The 18,569-nt window shown below is 37.7% G+C and overlaps 2 protein-coding genes across 3 annotated transcripts; both read left to right on the top strand.

The window, feature by feature from the left end:
• The first annotated feature begins 1,078 nt into the window (after nt 1-1,078).
• On the top strand, nt 1,079-8,526 carry LOC137244260 (succinate--CoA ligase [ADP/GDP-forming] subunit alpha, mitochondrial-like). The gene is made up of 3 exons (XM_067773004.1): nt 1,079-1,200; nt 8,070-8,271; nt 8,341-8,526. Exons 1-3 carry the CDS (start codon nt 1,160-1,162, stop codon nt 8,482-8,484), a joined length of 387 nt encoding a protein of 128 aa, XP_067629105.1. The 5' UTR covers nt 1,079-1,159; the 3' UTR covers nt 8,485-8,526.
• Nucleotides 8,527-12,368: 3,842 nt separating this feature from the next.
• Nucleotides 12,369-13,491, top strand: Spc25. Of its 2 annotated transcripts, none has more exons than XM_067772990.1 (3): nt 12,369-12,674; nt 12,741-12,945; nt 13,019-13,491. In XM_067772990.1, the coding sequence occupies exons 1-3, from the start codon at nt 12,554-12,556 to the stop codon at nt 13,266-13,268; spliced, it is 576 nt and encodes a 191-aa protein (XP_067629091.1). In that variant the 5' UTR covers nt 12,369-12,553; the 3' UTR covers nt 13,269-13,491. The 2 variants fall into 2 exon arrangements, with proteins under 2 accessions (XP_067629091.1, XP_067629083.1); XM_067772982.1 differs by having other exon boundaries at nt 12,738-12,945.
• Nucleotides 13,492-18,569: the final 5,078 nt, after the last annotated feature.

The raw sequence follows: 18,569 nt of genomic DNA, 5'->3' as shown, positions 1-18,569 counted from the left end.
ACTTAGACACCCTTACTTGTTGTTTGTTTGTTTTAATTAGCTGAACAAGCAGATTTTGCTCTATCAAAAAAACAAAATTTCTTTGCAATTGTTTGTTTATTTATACGTGGACGAATCCCATGTATTCTAGCGAAATGAAATGACGCATTTTGCTATATTTCAAAACAAAATTGCATTGCAATTGTTTGTTTCTCTATACGTGGGTGAATCCGAACTAAGAACCATTCCGAACCGAACATCAAAAGAGTCCAGACTTTATTTCTATCACTTGAGATTAAAAGTCAAATATGTGTATGATGTGGAAATCAAATAGTTTATTCTTTCCCCTCATCTTGGAATGAGAAACATGATTTCAAAGAAAGGCTTGATCGGTTTTGTAAATTTGGATGTTTAGCTAACAAAATATAACGTCCTTTCTTTTTACTGTTGCGCTGTTAAACCCAAAACTATATTTTTGCTTTTGTTATTGATATTAGAGACAAATTACAAAGTTTACAAACGGCGATGGTTACTAGGACATTTTTCTTAATTTCACTTCTAAATATTTTGAGATATTTGACTTTTTCAAGAGATTGACATTTGTTTATACATTTGCACAGCTAATTTGTGCTATTTTATTGAGAAAAAAATAAGTGATACGTGTAAAATAAGTAGAAACTTCTAGATTTCAATAAACGGCCACAATGCAAATATTTTGAGATAGTTGGCTTTTTCAAGAGATTTTCATTTGTTTATACATATATTTGCACAGTTAATTTGTGCTATTGTATTGAGAAAAACATATGTGGCACGTGTACAAAAAGTAGAAACTTCTAGATTTTAATAAACGGACACAACGCAAATATTTTGAGATATTTGGCTTTTTCAAGAGATTGACATTTGTTTATACATTTGCACAGTTAATTTGTGCTTTTTTATTGAGAAAAAAATAAATGATACGTGTACAATAAGTAGTAAGTTTGTGTTAAACCATGGTACAATTACCAGGTAGAAGCATAAGTGAAAATGCAACCCTCCTGTGTATTTTGTTGTTGCCGATTGAACATAAACTGCCAATCGGTCTTTTAATTTTTTCTGTCAAAAGTGATGGAAGAAGAAAAATTTCACATAATTTTCGTCAACAAAGCCAAAACAAAAAAACAAAAAAGTTGGTGTGCTGATGAAGCTGGAGGAAAAACGCATTTTTAACAGAAAAGAAAGGTAATTAGCTGATTTTTAAATGATATTTATTTAATTTACTGTTATTATTGGTAGTAGTGTAGTTTATGGTACCCACCCTAAAGTTGGGCCAAGATTTTCGAGTGAGGTATCAAAAGACGCGTATTAATCTCGAGAATAATAAATCGAAGGCGGAAAAGAAAAATTTTATCTCTGTCCGGAGATATTTGCAGTTGAAGTTGGCGATTTTCATGTGGTTGTTGTTGTGTTTGTACCCACAAAAAAAAATTGTGAACATAAGTGTTTTGCGGGGATATAGTTTTGGTCTCCAAATCGGTGTTGGACCCACGCAGGGTAATTATTTACAAGCGCGGCCGAAGGCCGCCAATGCAGAAAGGTGTTATGGGCAAAATAATATGGATCCCACCCCGGCTTCGAAGCACTCCGGTTCATTTGCGGTTTTTTGGGAACATCTTTTGAACGAGCTAAATTTTGTCTTTTCCGCCTTCGACTATTGTTATTGGATTTGGTGCTGCATGTGATATTGCACTCATAGAAATGGAATATGACAACAAATATATAGATTTTCTTTCGAAACGTTTATATGATCACATCACTTCAAGATTATCACATGGTATATGTAATGGTGATCCAGAGCAAACGTATTGTAACGATTTTACTGCAATTCCCCTTATTTGCAATCTTCTGCTTAGTTCAAATCACTAAACTGTTGAATAAATAACTCCAATATTGAATAATGGAAAAAATGGCCTTTATTAAAGTACTTCACAGTAACACTTATACTTTGCAACGAATAGCTTGCTTAATAACCAAACTGATTGTTAGCTCAAATGAAACTCTACTATTGCCCGACAGATTGCGTGCTTAATCAATAACTGCTTGATAGCTCAGCTCAAACTGAATTCCAGCGCCTCTACATTTTCTGCCTTTTATACTCTCTAATTTCAACGTTCGCATCTTCTAGGCGCTTTCAGAATCTACTAGTTGCCATCAGCTCTCAAACTTCTCAGCTGTAACTACAATTGCACGATTTTATAGCTTCTCTCATGGCATACTTTCAGGATCTCTCAGATATATGCATGTGTTTGTGCATTGATTCTCCCCTGCTCGTATACGTACATGGTATATATGTGTAGACGCAATTATTGTTTCGTTTATGTAGATACATAATGATTGATCTATGGATGTGCATGATATTACTGTTTAGCATCGGCTTAGAGATAGCAGCACCCCTTAGTTTGCTAATATTCGTAACACTGCCCTCCACAAATCTCCCGATCTAAACGCCGCTAGCATCTTCAAATGTACCACTCTTCTAATCCGTGGTTTCCCAGTGGTTTGTATGCGGTAGATAGTATCACTGATCTTCTTCACAACTTTGTACGGGCCTTCCCAACTGCACCGAAATTTGGCTGGAACATCTTTCCGCCGGTCAGGGTTCTTTAACAGTACCAAATCTCCCTCCAAGAAACCTTCCGAATTTTTGTTCTCATTGTACCTGCGTTTCATCTTACTACTCATTATTCTTGATCGTTCCCTCGCACTCTGTTGTTTGGCCAATGAACTTCTTCGCAGAGCTTGCACTTGACGGATTAACTTTGCATAATCATTATCGTCTGGACTTTTCACAACAGTAGTGCGCGCTGGCTTGAAACCACCCTTGCATTCTTTCTGAAAAATTCTTTCAGTCATTTTAGTGCGTCCATTAGGGTTTGTCGATGCCGGTCTTTCTCTCGCAGGTACCTTCGGGTTTGATTGGTTTGGTCCATTCGTTCCATCAACCCTTGCCCGGTCTGCTGCCTTTGACTTTTGCGGTTTTTATCGAATCTCTTTCACCAGCACTCGATTACTGCTGAACCCTTCTTCCAAACTGAAGTTAAGTGGCACATGCTGGTTCTCATAGCGCATAATCCTTCTCGGCATATCAATCCTGATGTCATGGTCAACTAAGAAGTCCACTCCCAATATGACTTCATCAACGATCTCCGCCACAACGAATTTGTGTAGAACCATGACCTTCCCAATTAAGACTTCACATATTACTTCTCCCTGGACTTGGTTATACTCGCCTGTGACCGTACGCAACCTTGTTCCAGGTAACGGTTTTACTCTCCTGTTGACTAAATCAGATTGAATCAAGGAATGAGATGCGCCCGTATCTACAGTCAGTACACGCTCCTTGCCATCCACATTCCCTCTGACGGTAAGACTGATTGAGTTCCTTCCAATTTGCGACACAGACATCACAGGACATTCAATAGCTGGAGCTAGCTCTCGATTTTTCCATCTGGCACGCTCTTGATCATCTCCTCCAGCTTTACGTTTACGGCCACCCAAGTTGGAACTACCAGGACCAAGATCGCAATGACGTGCAATGTGACCGGGCTTCCCGCATTTGAAACATTTGATAACTTTTTCACTCAGCTTTTGCGATCCTTTCAGCGCCTCCAGTATTGCGTCTACCCACTCTGGCCTTTCTACCTCCACACGGCGTGCTTTGAAAACTGACTTACACAGATCAATGCTGTTTCTTGAGTCAGTGCATAAGATACTGTTTCTGCAAATGTGGGTTTGGGTTTGCATATGTCGCTCGCTTCGTTTCTACGTCCCATATGCCATTTATAAAACTCTGGATTTTTACCCTCTCGGTGTACTCCACGGGTGCGTTCGCATTTGCCAAATGTGCCAACCTTTCAACATCCGAGGCAAATTCCTGCAAAGTCTCATTCGCTTTTTGGTAGCGGTTTTGCAACTCAATTTGGAATATCTGTTTTCTATGCTCGCTTCCATAACGTCGTTCTACAGCACCCATCTATGCTGCATAATTGTTCCGTTCGTACTCTGGAATCGTCTGTAAGATTTCCGCTGCAGGCCCTTTCAATGCCACAAACAGTGCAGCAACTTTATCTTCCACATTCCAGTTGTTCACTGCTGCGGTCTTTACAAACTGTAGCTTGAAGACCTGGAAAGAAACAGAATCGTCAAATGATGGTGTTTTTACCTTTGGATTGCTTGCTGAAACAGCTAGGCGGTTTAGTTGTAACTCCTCCATACGACCTTTGAACGCTTCTATTTCGGCATCAATTTTGTCCTCGAGTTGTAAAATTTTTGCATCCTGCTCTTCCAGTTTCACAAAGAGCTGCGATGATACCTGTTCCGAAATTTTTGCCGACATTTCAGATATACGTGCCTCTTGCGCTTCCAGTTGAGATGCCAAATATGTCTTCTGTTCTTCCAATTGTGATGTTATACGGGTTTCCTGCGATTCCAGTTGAGATGCTATACGTGTCTCCTGTGATTCCATCTGTGATGACATATACGTTTTCTGTTCTTCCAATTGAGTTTCCATCTTGGATGTTATGCGTGTCTCCTGCGATTCCAATTGTGATGACATATTGGTAGATATTTGTGATGACATTTCGGACATTTGTGCCGATATTGCAGCCAATATCATGTTCAGGTCTGTGTTCGCCATTGTCTGCGGTGTTTCGTTTTTCTCCTCAATTTTTGTTGTTGTCTCGTCGCCATCAAGATGAAAGACATACTCGTCCACATCAATTCCTTCTGCTTCCATTGCCTCTCGTAGCCCTGCCTGAAGTTCAAGTTTAACGCCGCTTGTATTCAATCCACGGCTCTCCAACTCCTTCTTCAGTTGCTGGATCTTCAATTCACTGAACTTTGCCATATCCTTGTTGTCCTCTGGAATTTATTCAACAATTCCTCTTCTGACATCAATTGTAACGATTTTACTGCCATTCCTCTTATTTGCAATCTTCTGCTAAGTTCGAATCACTAAACTGTTGAATAAATAACTCCAATATTGAATAATGGAAAAAATGGCCTTTATTAAAGTACTTCACAATAACACTTATACTTTGCAACGAATAGCTTGCTTAATAACCAAACTGATTGATAGCTCAAATGAAACTCTACTATTGCCCGACAGATTGCGTGCTTAATCAATAACTGCTTGATAGCTCAGCTCAAACTGAATTCCAGCGCCTCTGCATTTGCTGCCTTTTATACTCTCTGATTTCAACGTTCGCATCTTCTAGGCGCTTCCAGAATCTACTAGTTGCCATCAGCTCTCAAACTTCTCAGCTGTAACTACAATTGCACGATTTTATAGCTTCTCTCATTGCATACTTTCAGGAGTCTCTCAGATATATGCATGTGTTTGTGCATTGATTCTCCGCTGCTCGTATACGTACATGGTACATATGTGGAGACGCAATTATTGTTTCGTTTATGTAGATACATAATGATTGATCTATGGATGTGCATGATATCACTGTTTAGCATCGGCTTAGAGATAGCAGCACCCCTTAGTTTGCTAATATTCGTAACAGTATAGTGGCTTATTAAATTTATCATTACTGATGGGCTTAAAGGATGTGGCGTTGTCTAGTGCCTCAGCATGTACTTCAGCATCATTGGAACCTTTGTACGTACTATGTGCGACTGCAACTGATGAGGATTTGGCACATAGTTCAATAAGGTATACGAGCTGACCGTACTGAATTGTGTAGTTAATTTGAAAGTAATTTATTGTTAAATTTTTATAGGTTTGGTATTGGTCATTTTACCACCATTCAAGTGGTTGATTATATTACCGATAAATGCATCAGACATGTCGAACATTTACGTGAAATGTCTCCATTATAGGAGATGGTGCAGGAACCAATTGATTTGAAAAATATCCAATGGTCGCAACATTAATTTTGTTTATTATATATAAAAAAAGGGACTGCTTTGTATTGTATGCATCTTTTAATGTATGTATTTATATTTCAAAGCAGTTAAATGCAAAGTGAGATACAACTTTTTAGGAAGTATATAGTTCTTACTTTATCTGCCTATGGTCCTTATTTTGTAGTACTAAAATGATATTGGGAAATGCTATATTGCTAAATGTTTTCTAGTGGACCTTATTTTCAATACATGTGTGTATGAGTGCTAACATCACTGTCTTCAAGAGATTTTGAAAGTTTGGGATGAGATTGTATATAAAATGCTGAGTTAATAGTATGTTCATGAATAAGTACTGATTTATTAGAAAATTTCATGTATTTTGTAAAGTAAAAATTAATGATTTTAATAATCGGGGATTGCCCATATTGCTTTTTTTAAATGTATGAAAACATTTATTTGAAGCAATTTTTTAATTTTTTTTTATAATTTATTTAATAATTTGTGAAAAGTTTAAACAACGTGACATCAGGACGGACAAGGCGACAGCTGTTTCGATTATACCTTGTAAATCTCTTCAAAGCCTTTTCTTTGAAGAGATTTACAAGGTATAATCGAAACCACCGTGGTGTGATGGTAGCGTGCTCCGCCTATCACACCGTATGCCCTGGGTTCAACTCCCGGGCAAAGCAACATCAAAATTTTAAAAATAAGATTTTTCAATTAGAAGAAAATTTTTCTAAGCGGGGTCGCCCCTCGGAAGTGTCTGGCAAGCGCTCCGAGTGTATTTCTGCCATGAAAAGCTCTCAGTGAAAACTCATCTGCCTTGCAGATGCCGTTCGGAGTCGGCATAAAACATGTAGGTCCCGTCCGGCCAATTTGTAGGGAAAAATCAAGAGGAGCACGACGCAAATTGGAAGAGAAGCTCGGCCTTAGATCTCTTCGGAGGTTATCGCGCCTTACATTTATTTTTTTTTTTATTTTAATATGGGCAATCCCCGATTATTAAAATCATACAAACAGACAAAATTGGTTAATTCGTTGTAGTTCTATAAATAGAACAAAAACAGCAACAAAACCAAAGTTTCTTTGAAATCGCCGTACCAAGCATAGCTTTAACACATAATTGCATACGAAGTATGCAATGTGTAAAAAAGATTAAAATATGCAAAAAGAAGGCAATTGGGAAAAACTTTACAACAACTAAGGCATGACGTAGCTGAATGCGTTTATAACCATTTCAACTATCGTAGGAGTGCGAGTTCGACTCCCACTCCCGGGAGAAAAGGCTTTGAAGAGATTTACAAGGTATAATCGAAACAGCTGTCGCCTTGTCCGTCCTGATGTCACGTTGTTTAAATTTTTCCCAAATTATTAAATAAATTGTAAAAATTAATTAATTTAGTAATCTAATAAATATCGAAGATACATATATACATAATAAGATTTAACGTTGGAAACTCGTCCTGTCGGCATTTGAGGTGCAGATTTCTTTGAAGGATATGTACTCCATGTCTTGAGATGTAATTTTTTTTTAATTAAAAAAGCACGGGTGTTGTATAATTTCGAACTGACCCTTTCTCACAATAAAGAATATAACGGCCAAAGTTATAAAAAACCCAACTCTTTATTTATTTTAATCACAACCTGTCACAATCAATTCTTTTTCCTCTCACTCAAATCACAACTGAACTCTTTCACATTTCAAGTTTAATACGACAATTTATTAATTATTCCGGGAAACATTTTAAAACGATGAAAAACTATAATTGTGGTAATTAAACTAAAAAAGTGCTTGTGCTACGGGCTTTTAGGTGTGACGTGTGTTAGCTGTTTAGGCACTTCTAAAATAACCAGGCGCATTAACTAGAGGCAGCCAAGTCCTCTTGCCACCAATTGGAATTGGAAGATTCGATTTCCAAAACCAAAAAAGGTAACGTTTTCAAGACAGTGCACAACCTAAACAAAGGTGGTATCAAAAGACGCGTGTCGAGATCCGTTTTTAGAATCTGAAAGTTGTATAGAATCGACGGGATGGCCTAGAAGGTTTCAGGTGGTCATACTAAATCGCTCCCGGGGAATGTCCTTATCGCTACAACCAAAGCAACATTATTTACTCTCTGCTTTTCATTCATACATATGTGTATTTTTAAATAATAAAAAAAATGTTATATTATTCTAATATATATCATCTCTGCCAGGGTGCGATTCAGCTCAGGATATGCCAAAACAACAAGAAACCTGCAATTAAATGCAGATGCACGTGTCATTTGCCAAGGATTTACCGGTAAACAAGGTAATTTCCACAACCAACATGCTTTGGAATACGGTACAAAATTGGTTGGATGTATTTTCCCAAATAAGGGTGGATCTACGCATCTTGGTTTGCCAGTATTTGCTTCGGTAATTTATATTGATTTGTATTGATTAAAAATTGCAATAGATAATGTAATGTAAATTAAAATGGAATAGGTAGCCGAAGCAAAAAATGCAACTGATCCGCATGCAACTGTTGTTTATGTACCGCCACCGGGAGCTGCTGCTGCTATCATAGCAGTATTACAAGCACCACATTTCTTTGATTGGTTGCATAATCGAAATTGTGCCCTAACATGATATAAAATAAATCTCGTCTAGTCAGGCCCGATTGTCCAGGATCTTCGCACCAGAAAGGGTAAGTAAATTGCCTACCATATTAAATATATAAAAAAACATGTATGAATTTGTTAGTGATAATTTGTCATGCTTTTGTTGATAATCAACTGAAGAAGGCAAATACCAAAGAGTTCGAAGTTCACGTAAATACCAATTGATTTCTTTAAATAGCGTTTGGAGAACAAAACCCATATGTATGTATGTATACAACTGCATAGAAAGTGAGGGATTAATTAATTATGATCAGTAGATTTATAGGATTTTTATTATTTTCCGTGCGTCGCCGTTGCCATTACATTGCGTTAAGAGAGGACATCAACACTTTACCCACAACCAGTTAAAATTTTAGTAAATTTTGCTCTTTTCATTACTGATTCAAAACGTGGGAAGTTATATATGTAGGAGAATGGTAAATTTTAGCAGACTTTCGCATTGCGGTCATTATTAATATTCAATCCCTAGAAGGTTCAATGTAGTCATATCAATAGGTCCGGAGATGGTCGGGTTAGTACCTCAATGGTGCTTGTTACTGGAACGTAGATAGATAATTTATTGAGGATTGCAGTGACTTGCACATCTCCTTCACAGCACCTCATCGTAGCCGACTTCTTTGATGAACCTTAGCAGAGTTCTTGGCTTGAGGGATTAAATGTGGGAATGCACTGGCCATGGTGAGCCCATAAACTTAGCCCTACGTTTTGCGATTGCTTCGTATTCTTGGAGGATATGGTCCGCCGTCTGCTAATCGATCACAAAATCGGCATGTGTTATTCGATAGTATGCCCACTTACTGCATACCGCTGCTCAGTCTATAATGCCCTGTAAGAATAGCTCTTGGGATTCTTCGGTTATCTTTCGATAGGTCTATTATTGCCCTGTAGCGACTTGTGCTTTATGCGGCAGTTACCCACCGACGTGTGCCGTACGTAAGGACGTTTGTCGTACGAAGCACGTTTGACCGAACTCTCAAGCCCGTAGGAATCAATGTGTGCGTCTGTGTACATGTACATAACATATTTGTGTGTGTATTGTTTACAGATAAGCACTGTTGCCATTGACCATTTTGCATGTATGCTTATGGAAACATCAACTTTTTCCTATTTAATTTTTGATATTGTAAAAGGCCGGAATACATATTAAATAAGTATAAATAGATTAAATATTTATAATCAGCACTTTTACATAATTATTTCGAATTATTTCCACAATTTTTCAAACTTTAATTAGGCTTTTTTGCATAAAATTGCAAACGGTCAAAAATTAGCGCACAAAAGTTTACTAGGCAACTCTGTCTAGTGAGAGAGCGATCAGCTGACACGTTCTTACGCAAAAAATCAAAATTGTTTTGATTTCTACGTTCCGGGCTACGTACGTACGGGCGTTGCACGTCGGTGATTTTCGTTTACATTGCGGACTCATAAGATAGGTCGTGTCAGCTGACACGTTTTTTCTACGTACGTTCGTGAGTAACCACGGCTTTACTCACGAACGTACGTAGAAAAAACGTGTCAGCTGACACGACCTATCTTATGAGTCCGCAATGTAAACGAAAATCACCGACGTGCAACGCCCGTACGTACGTAGCCCGGAACGTAGAAATCAAAACAATTTTGATTTTTCCGTAATAACGTGTCAGCTGATCGCTCTCTCACTAGACAGAGTTGCCTAGTAAACTTTTGTGCACTAGTTTTTGACTGTTTGCAGTTTTATGCAAAAACACCTAATTAAAGTTTGAGAAATTGTGAAAATATTTCGAAATAATTATGTAAAAGTGCAGATTATAAATATGTCATCTATTTATATTTATTTAATATTAATTCCAGCCTTTTGCAATATCAAAAATTAAATTGGAAAAAGTTGATGTTTCCATAAGCATGCATGCAAAATGGCCAATGGCAACAGTGCTTATCTGTAAACAATACACACACAAATATGTTATGTACATGTACACATACGCACACATTGATTCCTACGGGCTTGAGGGTTCGCTCAAACGTGTTTCGTACGACAAACGTCCCTACGTACGACACACGTCGGTGGGTAATTGCCGCTGAAGTATTATTGCATAAAAGCTTCTTGACCACCACAATACCATAGATTAAGTACAAAATTTCACAAAAATAATACATTTTTTCGAGAAATCACACAGAATATCCGCGGTCATTGTTTACGAATTTAGAAACAATGAGAATCGCAAATACGAACGTGTATGAAATGTAATGTCAAAACGTATATGCACATGGTTGTATTTATATGCACGAAAATGCTTTAAAATCGCTTGAAATTGTTAAAATAAAGTTCAAAAATAAATGATAAAAACTTTAATATAAATAAAAAGATTCTTTTAATAACAACAAAAACGCCTTATATATTCTATATATATATCAATTGGTAAGGATTATCTCACATTAAAATTTAAGCTCATTAATCTAAAGTTTTTTTTTGAAACTGAGTCGAGAACTGTGCGTGTGAATGTGCGAATTTCACCGATCAGTTGTTAGTTGCGTTACTTGGTAAAATTTACTATGATATCGTATTTGTAAACCTGTACTATTTTCCGGGGACCACTGTGAATGATGACAAAGTGTGATCTCTTATCTGTCAACTGCCTGACAGGCTGTTCAATATGGTCACTTTTCAGCGTTTTGACAGGCTGTTCAATATGGCGGCGCCTATCTTCAGCGGGTGATAGAAAGAGATACAGAATGAGACAGCGATAGCCAAATACGAATCAGGTGATCCAATCACTTTGGAATTTTGACGTTTATGCAGAAGAGATCACACCATAGTGTACAAGTACAAGTGTGTTGACTTATCTGTCAAGCATTCTGACAGGCACTCGCTGGATTCGGAATGACAGCGAATTCAAAATGGATACCATTACCGAGTGCGCCGAATGATTGAAAAATTGAAAAAGTCCATACGATTGGTAGTCAAAAATGTTGTCGTTGAGACCAAAAATGCGACTCTAGACCTGAGATTTCCATCAGGTGAGCGAGGCTGTTTGTAGTTTTGACGTTTATCGCTTAGTGAACACACTTGTATAGGTACACTATGGATCACACTTTGTCATCATTCACAATGCCGGCATAGATGAATGGATTTGCAACTCTTCGTTTCGTGAGAGCGCTGTCAAAATTCACATTTTTTATAACATTTATCAATGATGCCACTCCAAACAAAAATGAATAGATCTTAAAATGGGGATTTTTGACATACATTTCGGCGATTATAGTTTCAATCATTTAATAAAATGATAGTCGTAAAATATTTATTTCCTTAAAGTTATTTTACAATAATACGACTAGTTAGAGTTAAATATGAACAAGCCTAAGTAAAATTTACATTTCGATTAAATTAATTAGTCAAATATTGTAACGCATTTAACTCGCAGTGAAAACCATATATTCTTTTGAAATTTCAGTAAATCGGACCTATGATATAATAGTTAACATTATTTAATGGATAGGGCTTATCCTACATGTCTGGCGTTCCAAGTTCTGTGATCAAAATGGACTTGTTGCATCGGGAGTTCATATTTACAAAACCTATTTTTAGTGATAACTTTTGAATGGGAAATAATATTTACCCTCCGCCTTCGAACTAAAATACTTACACTAAAACAAGTATTTTTATCCTTTTCCCCATAATTTTTGAACGTTATTCTACAGTTGTAGGTCAAACTAAAGTTTACCAAAATTTTTGGCACGTTTTTCGTTTGCTGGCACATTTTTTGTTCTGGCACCCGCTTCAGCTGGCGCGAGGGATTTATCTGTGATTGTTGCCAGCAACAACTAGAAGATAAATCCCTCATGAGAGCGAAAATATGAGAGCGTAAGCAAAAGATTCGTATCAATCTAATCTATAATGCCGGGGACAAATTTTAGAATCAAAACAAAGTACCCATATATAATTCTATAAATTATACTAAACAATTTCCAAACAAAAGAATACACATAGGAATATATCTGCTTTATGCAGATCTGCGAATTACTGCCAAAGAAAATCCCCAAAATAAACTAGATAAAAAATGGTCGCGGACGTTGTGGACTACGCGAAACGTCTGGAGAAGATGATTAATCGAGATATCACTTTGGAGAAACGTGAAACCAAATTAACCAAAGCGCACTTTAAGTATAGAGAAAAACTGGGTAAGTATCTTAGTAAGTACACTGCCGTCAATTGAACTCATTACATTGTATACTTGCAATTAGCAGAAGAAGTGGAGCAGCGCTACCATAAACAAAATCAAGGTTTTAGTGAAATAACAAATTTTATAGATAAGCTAAAGGAAGCGAACGAAAAACGTGAAAAACTGTTGGAGGAAGGCATGGTGGTCATGTCGCAAATAGAAGCCGCTGTTAAACAACATCGAGCTATAGCAGATTATTATTCTCAGCAGCTATATGATGAGTTAGAAGAGTAAGCAAACAATTCGCTATAGAAATTTTACGTATGTGAAATATTCAACAAATTTAATTTTTCCATAATTTAGAATACAAAACACTAAACTTGCGACCAATACTTATATCAATTTAAAGGCCCTCCCGGCACGCGTTCAAGGCGTAGCAATAATAGAAATGGATGATAGGAGGATTTGGCAGCCGTTCTGCGTTGAGCCACTAAGTCATTCGCCGGAAGAATTGAAACAGATTATATGGGCCAACTCCAAGAATGCTGCTGAATATAGTGAAGCGTGGGAGCAGTTGCTTTTTCGACCGTTGCGTGAAATGAAAAAACAATAATTCCAAGGTAGTTTGTAATTTTTCTTGTAGCGTAGAAACGTAATTGTGTGCAGCAATTGTTAATATAATTATGTATAGTTAATGTATTACTGTGTAGTTCATGTTTAATTTGAAGTAGGTACATTTGTGCACAACTTAATTGAAGCAAACATATTTTGAAAATAACGAAGTTGTTTATACAGCTAATGCAAGTAAATATACATACCACTAAGGACTTACCCGAGTTAAATTGTGCTTCATATGTAAGGCAAACTTTTGTTGCTGATGACGAAAAATATCAGTTTCATCATCTAGAGGATAACTGCTTAGACGGCTAAAATGTAACCCCATTTTTGAAGAGTAAATTAGCTACCTCTGCGTTAAGGGATCTCTGTGTAGTTCCTAAAAACCCCTACATCTGGGTAAAGTTGCCGGAGCATTAAAGAGCCATCTCGTTGGCAACATATGATGACAATTTCTTGAGTTGTTATTGTTGTTGGTGCGATAAAAAAGCTCCACGAATGCCTTGAGGAGTGTTATCGATGTTGATGGTCTTTTGCCGTATGCTTATCCGGTACGCTAAGGTAACAAGCACCATTAAGGTACTAGCTGGACCATCTCGGGAACGATTTAGTATGACCCCATGAAATCTTCAAGGCCATCCCTAGCTCCCACCCACTAGATCCACGAGAAGACACAGCAGGTGACAATTAGGTTGTAGAAGCTTTATATTGCGCTGGCAACTCCGGGAAAGAGTTGCGCTACACAATCCCTTGAATCGATTTGGTATTTTAGTCGCCTCTTACGACAAGTATAGCTGCCGTGGGTATTTTCTAAGCCCTAATCCTCTTGGGAACAATTTCTTGAACGATCGAGGCTATCGAAGGGAGCGAAGCATTGCTAATTATATCATTAAAATTCTCTGGAATGCAGAGGCAGAAATAAGCAAAGCATTAGGCAATGGTATGCATGCTCATCCTCCTTATTTATTTACTTACTTAATTACTTCCCCTAATAAATTGATGCTTATTTACTTGGTGTTACCAATCAGCGACAGCAAGCACAGCAAACGATGAATCGTAAATTAAGTAAGAATTGTGTGTCGCGACCGCCGTGGCGTGGTGGTAGCCGACTCCGTTGTTGTTGTTGTTGTTGTAGCGATAAGGTTGCTCCCCGAAGGCTTTGGGGAGTGTTATCGATGAGATGGTCCTTTGCCGGATACAGATCCGGTACGCTCCGGTAACACAGCACCCTTTAGGTGCTAGCCCAACCATCTCGGAAACGATTTAACCTTCAGGCCATTCCTCCCTCCCCACCCCAAGTTCCATGAGGAGCATGGGGTCGCCAGAGCCTTGTCTGCTAGTGAAACAGGATTCGTCGCGGATAGGTGAGGTTGACAATTGGGTTTGGAGAAGCTATATATTGCGCTGGCAACCTTAAGGGTTGCGCTACAAAGCCCCTTGAATCTGGTATTTTAGTCGCCTCTCACGAAAGGAATACCTACCGCGGGTATATTCTGACCACCTAACCCGCTGGGAGCAAGCCGGCTCCGTCCTGCTACTATGCTACTTTAGTCTAGATAGGCAATTGAAAAGAAAAGTCCTTTCTCGGCAAACGAAAATCATGCTCTACAAGTCAAATATCTTACCCGTCCTGCTATATGGTGCAGAAGCATGGTCCATGACAACATCAGATGAAGCGGCTCTGGGAGTGTTCAAGATAAAAGTTCTTCGAAAGATTTGTGGACCTCTACGCGTTGGCGATAGCGAGTACCGAAGAAGTTGTTATGATTAGCTGTATGAGCTTTACGCAGACATCAACATAGTCCAGCGAAATTAAAACGCAGGGGCTACGCTGGCTAGACCATGTTATGCGAATGAAAGATCACGCTCCAGCTTAGAAAGTTGTTTTTATCGGAACCCGCCTATGGAAGCAGAGAGAGGGTGGCTCCCACTCCGCTGGAAGGACCAAGTGGAAAACGGTTTAAACTCCCATGGTGTGACCGATTGGCGCCAGCTGGCAGAGCGAAGAAGCGACTGGCGCGCTTTGTTAGAACCGTTTAAACCATTAAGCGCTAATTAAGTATGTAAGTAAGCTTGCTCCTTTGGCCCCGGGAGGTGGGCCTGTTCGATCAGATGTCTATTAGGATGCCCGAGTTTCTGAGTTTTTAACAGAAGATGGTTGTTGTTAGCATTTCCCAGCTTATCTTTTAGTACTTGATAACCAAATGCGTGATGTGATTTCTCTTGCTTCTCAAAGCTTTCTGTCGTCTTATACATATGTATATGTATATAGTATATATAAACTTATCCTTCTTAATTACCTCAAACAAATAAAGTATTGCCTCTCATATATTATGATTTGGGAATCGAATTTATGATTAAACAAGTAAGGAAGGCTAAGTTCGGGTTTAACCGAACATACATACTCAGCTGCCAAATGACAGCTTGCAAAACTTTTAAATTACCTTCTTTTAAAAGTAGGCTGTGCCACGCCCATTGTCCAAAATTTTACTAATTTTCTATTCTGCGTCATAATATCAACCCACCTACCAAGTTTCATCGCTTTATCCGTCTTTGGTAATGAATGATTATTATTATTTATTATTTATTACGGTGTTTTAAGCCTAAAACTTAGGTTATTACAATTTGTAAGTACATTTTAATAGTAATAGGATTTCTAAAATCTGGGCTGTCGCAATGCATACGATTTCGATCAGCACGGGAACTGGTGGTCCCAACGGGCCTGGAGTCATCTTATTGGGAGGTTGGAAAGAACGTGTTCGCAATCCTGCCCTACTCCAAGACTTATGAATACATAGTTTAATTATTTATGTTGTCGGAATGCAATAGATTCCAATCAACACATATGACTCGGATCTCAGAGTTATAAGGCACTTTTATTGGGAGGATGGAAAGAACGTTTTTCCAATCCTGTCGTGATCCAAAACTAAAGATTACACAGTTTTGTTATTTATGCTGTCGGAATGCATTTGATTCTGATCAACACAAAAGCTAGCAGCTCAGCAGAATTAGCCACTGTTGTTGTTGTTGTAGCGATAAGTTACTCCCCGAAGGCTTTGGGGAGTTTTATCGATGTGATGGTCCTTTACCGGATACAGATCCGGTACGCTCCGGTAACACAACTCCATTAAGGTGCTAGCCCGATAAGAAGTGCGGTTCTCTAATCCATCTATAAACTTTCAACTTATATTTCGTACTAATAAGTTTACATGATCTCTTCCAAAATCCATTTTGGCAACAATAAAATCAATATGATCCGTAAACCTCAGTATATTGTCAATCAGGATCTCTAAGTTACTTAAATATTTTAACTTCCGCAATGCTCGTAATCATTATTTTAAACCTAAATTAAGTGATTCTTTATTGGTCGTCCTAGATAAAACCATGATCTTAGTTTTGTTAACGTTAATCTTGAGTTTATTAATGCAAAGCCATCTAAACAATGAGTCCAAATCTTCTTGTATTTTGCTCCTTGCGATTGAAATGTCCGTTTCATTTACTTAATGTAGTGCACATGATTTTAATATATTTCAGTGCTGATGATATATCGTTTATGTAAATGTTGAACAGGATTGGTGCTAAAACCGACCCATGTGGTAAGCCTATGCCCATTTGTGCCTCGGATGAGACTACTGACTCTATGGTTGTTCTTTGATTCCGGTCTGATAAGAAGCTTCTAAGCCACTGCAACTCATTTTCCCTTATACCAATTTTTTGTAGTTTATCGAGCATTATATTCCTATCAATTGTTTCGAACGCTCTTTTCAGGTCAATGAAAACTGCTACTATATGTTTTTTAGACTCAGTTCTTCTTTCCAGCTAGATATTACGTAATTTAACGCCGTCTCGCAACAGTGCCTTTCTCGGAAACCGGATTGTTCCTTTATAAGGATTTTCCAAGTAATTAACCAGCTGATTTTTTATTACAATTTCCAGAATTTTTTCTTTGTTCGGCAATGTAATTTATCGGTCTTAGTTCTTCTGCCATTATTGAATCTTTTACTTTCCTAATTGGTACTATTGTTGAGATTTTCCACATGTCTGGCACTATTCCAGTAGTCATGGATTTGTTTATAGCGTTTGCATAGAAGAAACCCATGTACGATACCGAATCTTTAATTACGCCTTCTGAAAGTAAATTTTTCCCCCCAGTTTTATTTTTGAACATCCTCAACCGTAATTTCTTCGAATTTTAAACATGATCTAGCTGTATATTGGAAATCGTTCTGACTCTGAACAACTTCAATTTCCTCTGTTTATATCAACAATGCTATCGATAAAGAAGGAGTTCAATGCTTCAACAATATCATGAGGTGTATTATATATCACACCTTTTACGATCACTGTCAAGATCTTTTCTTGTGGCCCTGTTAAGTTTACAGCATGCTTAAGATGCTTCCACATTAGCTTGCTATCTGAACTATTGATATCAATATTATTCTCCATGTATTTAATCTGTTTAAATTTGATTAGTTTTTTGTAGTACTTCGCGACCATGTTGTATTCGGTATAGTCACCCATTGTTCTAGCTTGTGAGTGCAACCGGTATTTCAGTTTATTCAATTCTGTCAATTCTTGGTCATACCATTTATGTATTTCTTGAATTATTGCACTTTTTCGGTTTTTCGAAATTTTCGATATCGAAAAGTTCGGCGTGGTTATAGTTCGATTTCGTTCATTTTAAATGGCGATCTGAGATAAGTGCCCAGGAATATACATACCAAATTTCATTAAGACACCTCAAAATTTACTCAAGTTATCGTGTTTACGGACAGACGGACGGACGGACGGACGGACATTGCTAAATTAATTTCTTCTTTCGCCCAGATCATTTTGATATATAGAAGTCTATATCTATCTCGATTAGTTTATGGCGTTAAAGGCTACCGTTCCTCGTGTTCCAATGGTACATGAACCAGATACGGATGGTTCATATTGTTGTTGCATTTGCATGTTAGATCTCTATCCGTATCCGGTTCATGTACCATTGGAACACGATGGTTATGCGAACAAAATTAACATACTCTGCTCATCTGAGTACAAAAAGTTAATCTTCAAAGTTAAGATTGTAGCAGCGATCGAAGCAGGACAGACTATTTTTGTTTTCGCGCCATATACATATCATATATGTATGTAAACGCATGTTTGCATATATGTACATATATGTATATACGTATGTACGTTAGGGCGTGCCATTCCTTGATAAAATTCTTTATCAAACAAAAATCGAAATTTAAAAAAAAATGTTGCAGTGTAGTGGGTAGTCACTACTAGTAGGTCCCCATCACTTGGGATATCG

This window comes from Eurosta solidaginis, chromosome 1 (genome assembly GCF_040869045.1).
Source record: "Eurosta solidaginis isolate ZX-2024a chromosome 1, ASM4086904v1, whole genome shotgun sequence".
In the NCBI taxonomy this organism is placed as follows: domain Eukaryota; kingdom Metazoa; phylum Arthropoda; class Insecta; order Diptera; family Tephritidae; genus Eurosta; species Eurosta solidaginis.
The sequence above is the reverse complement of the archived record's forward strand: the minus strand, read 5'-3'. Positions and strand labels throughout refer to the sequence as shown.

Excerpts from the sequence above, each read along its gene's own strand:
- LOC137244260 (XM_067773004.1), top strand. The coding sequence starts at position 1,160 with ATGAAGCTGGAGGAAAAACGCATTTTTAACAGAAAAGAAAG. Across the intron at positions 1,201-8,069 it reads ATTTTTAACAGAAAAGAAAG|GGTGCGATTCAGCTCAGGAT; the intron begins GTAATTAGCTGA and ends CATCTCTGCCAG. Across the intron at positions 8,272-8,340 it reads GTTTGCCAGTATTTGCTTCG|GTAGCCGAAGCAAAAAATGC; the intron begins GTAATTTATATT and ends AAAATGGAATAG.
- Spc25 (XM_067772982.1), top strand. The coding sequence starts at position 12,554 with ATGGTCGCGGACGTTGTGGACTACGCGAAACGTCTGGAGAAGATGATT. Across the intron at positions 12,675-12,737 it reads TAAGTATAGAGAAAAACTGG|CAGAAGAAGTGGAGCAGCGC; the intron begins GTAAGTATCTTA and ends ACTTGCAATTAG. Across the intron at positions 12,946-13,018 it reads CTATATGATGAGTTAGAAGA|AATACAAAACACTAAACTTG; the intron begins GTAAGCAAACAA and ends TCCATAATTTAG.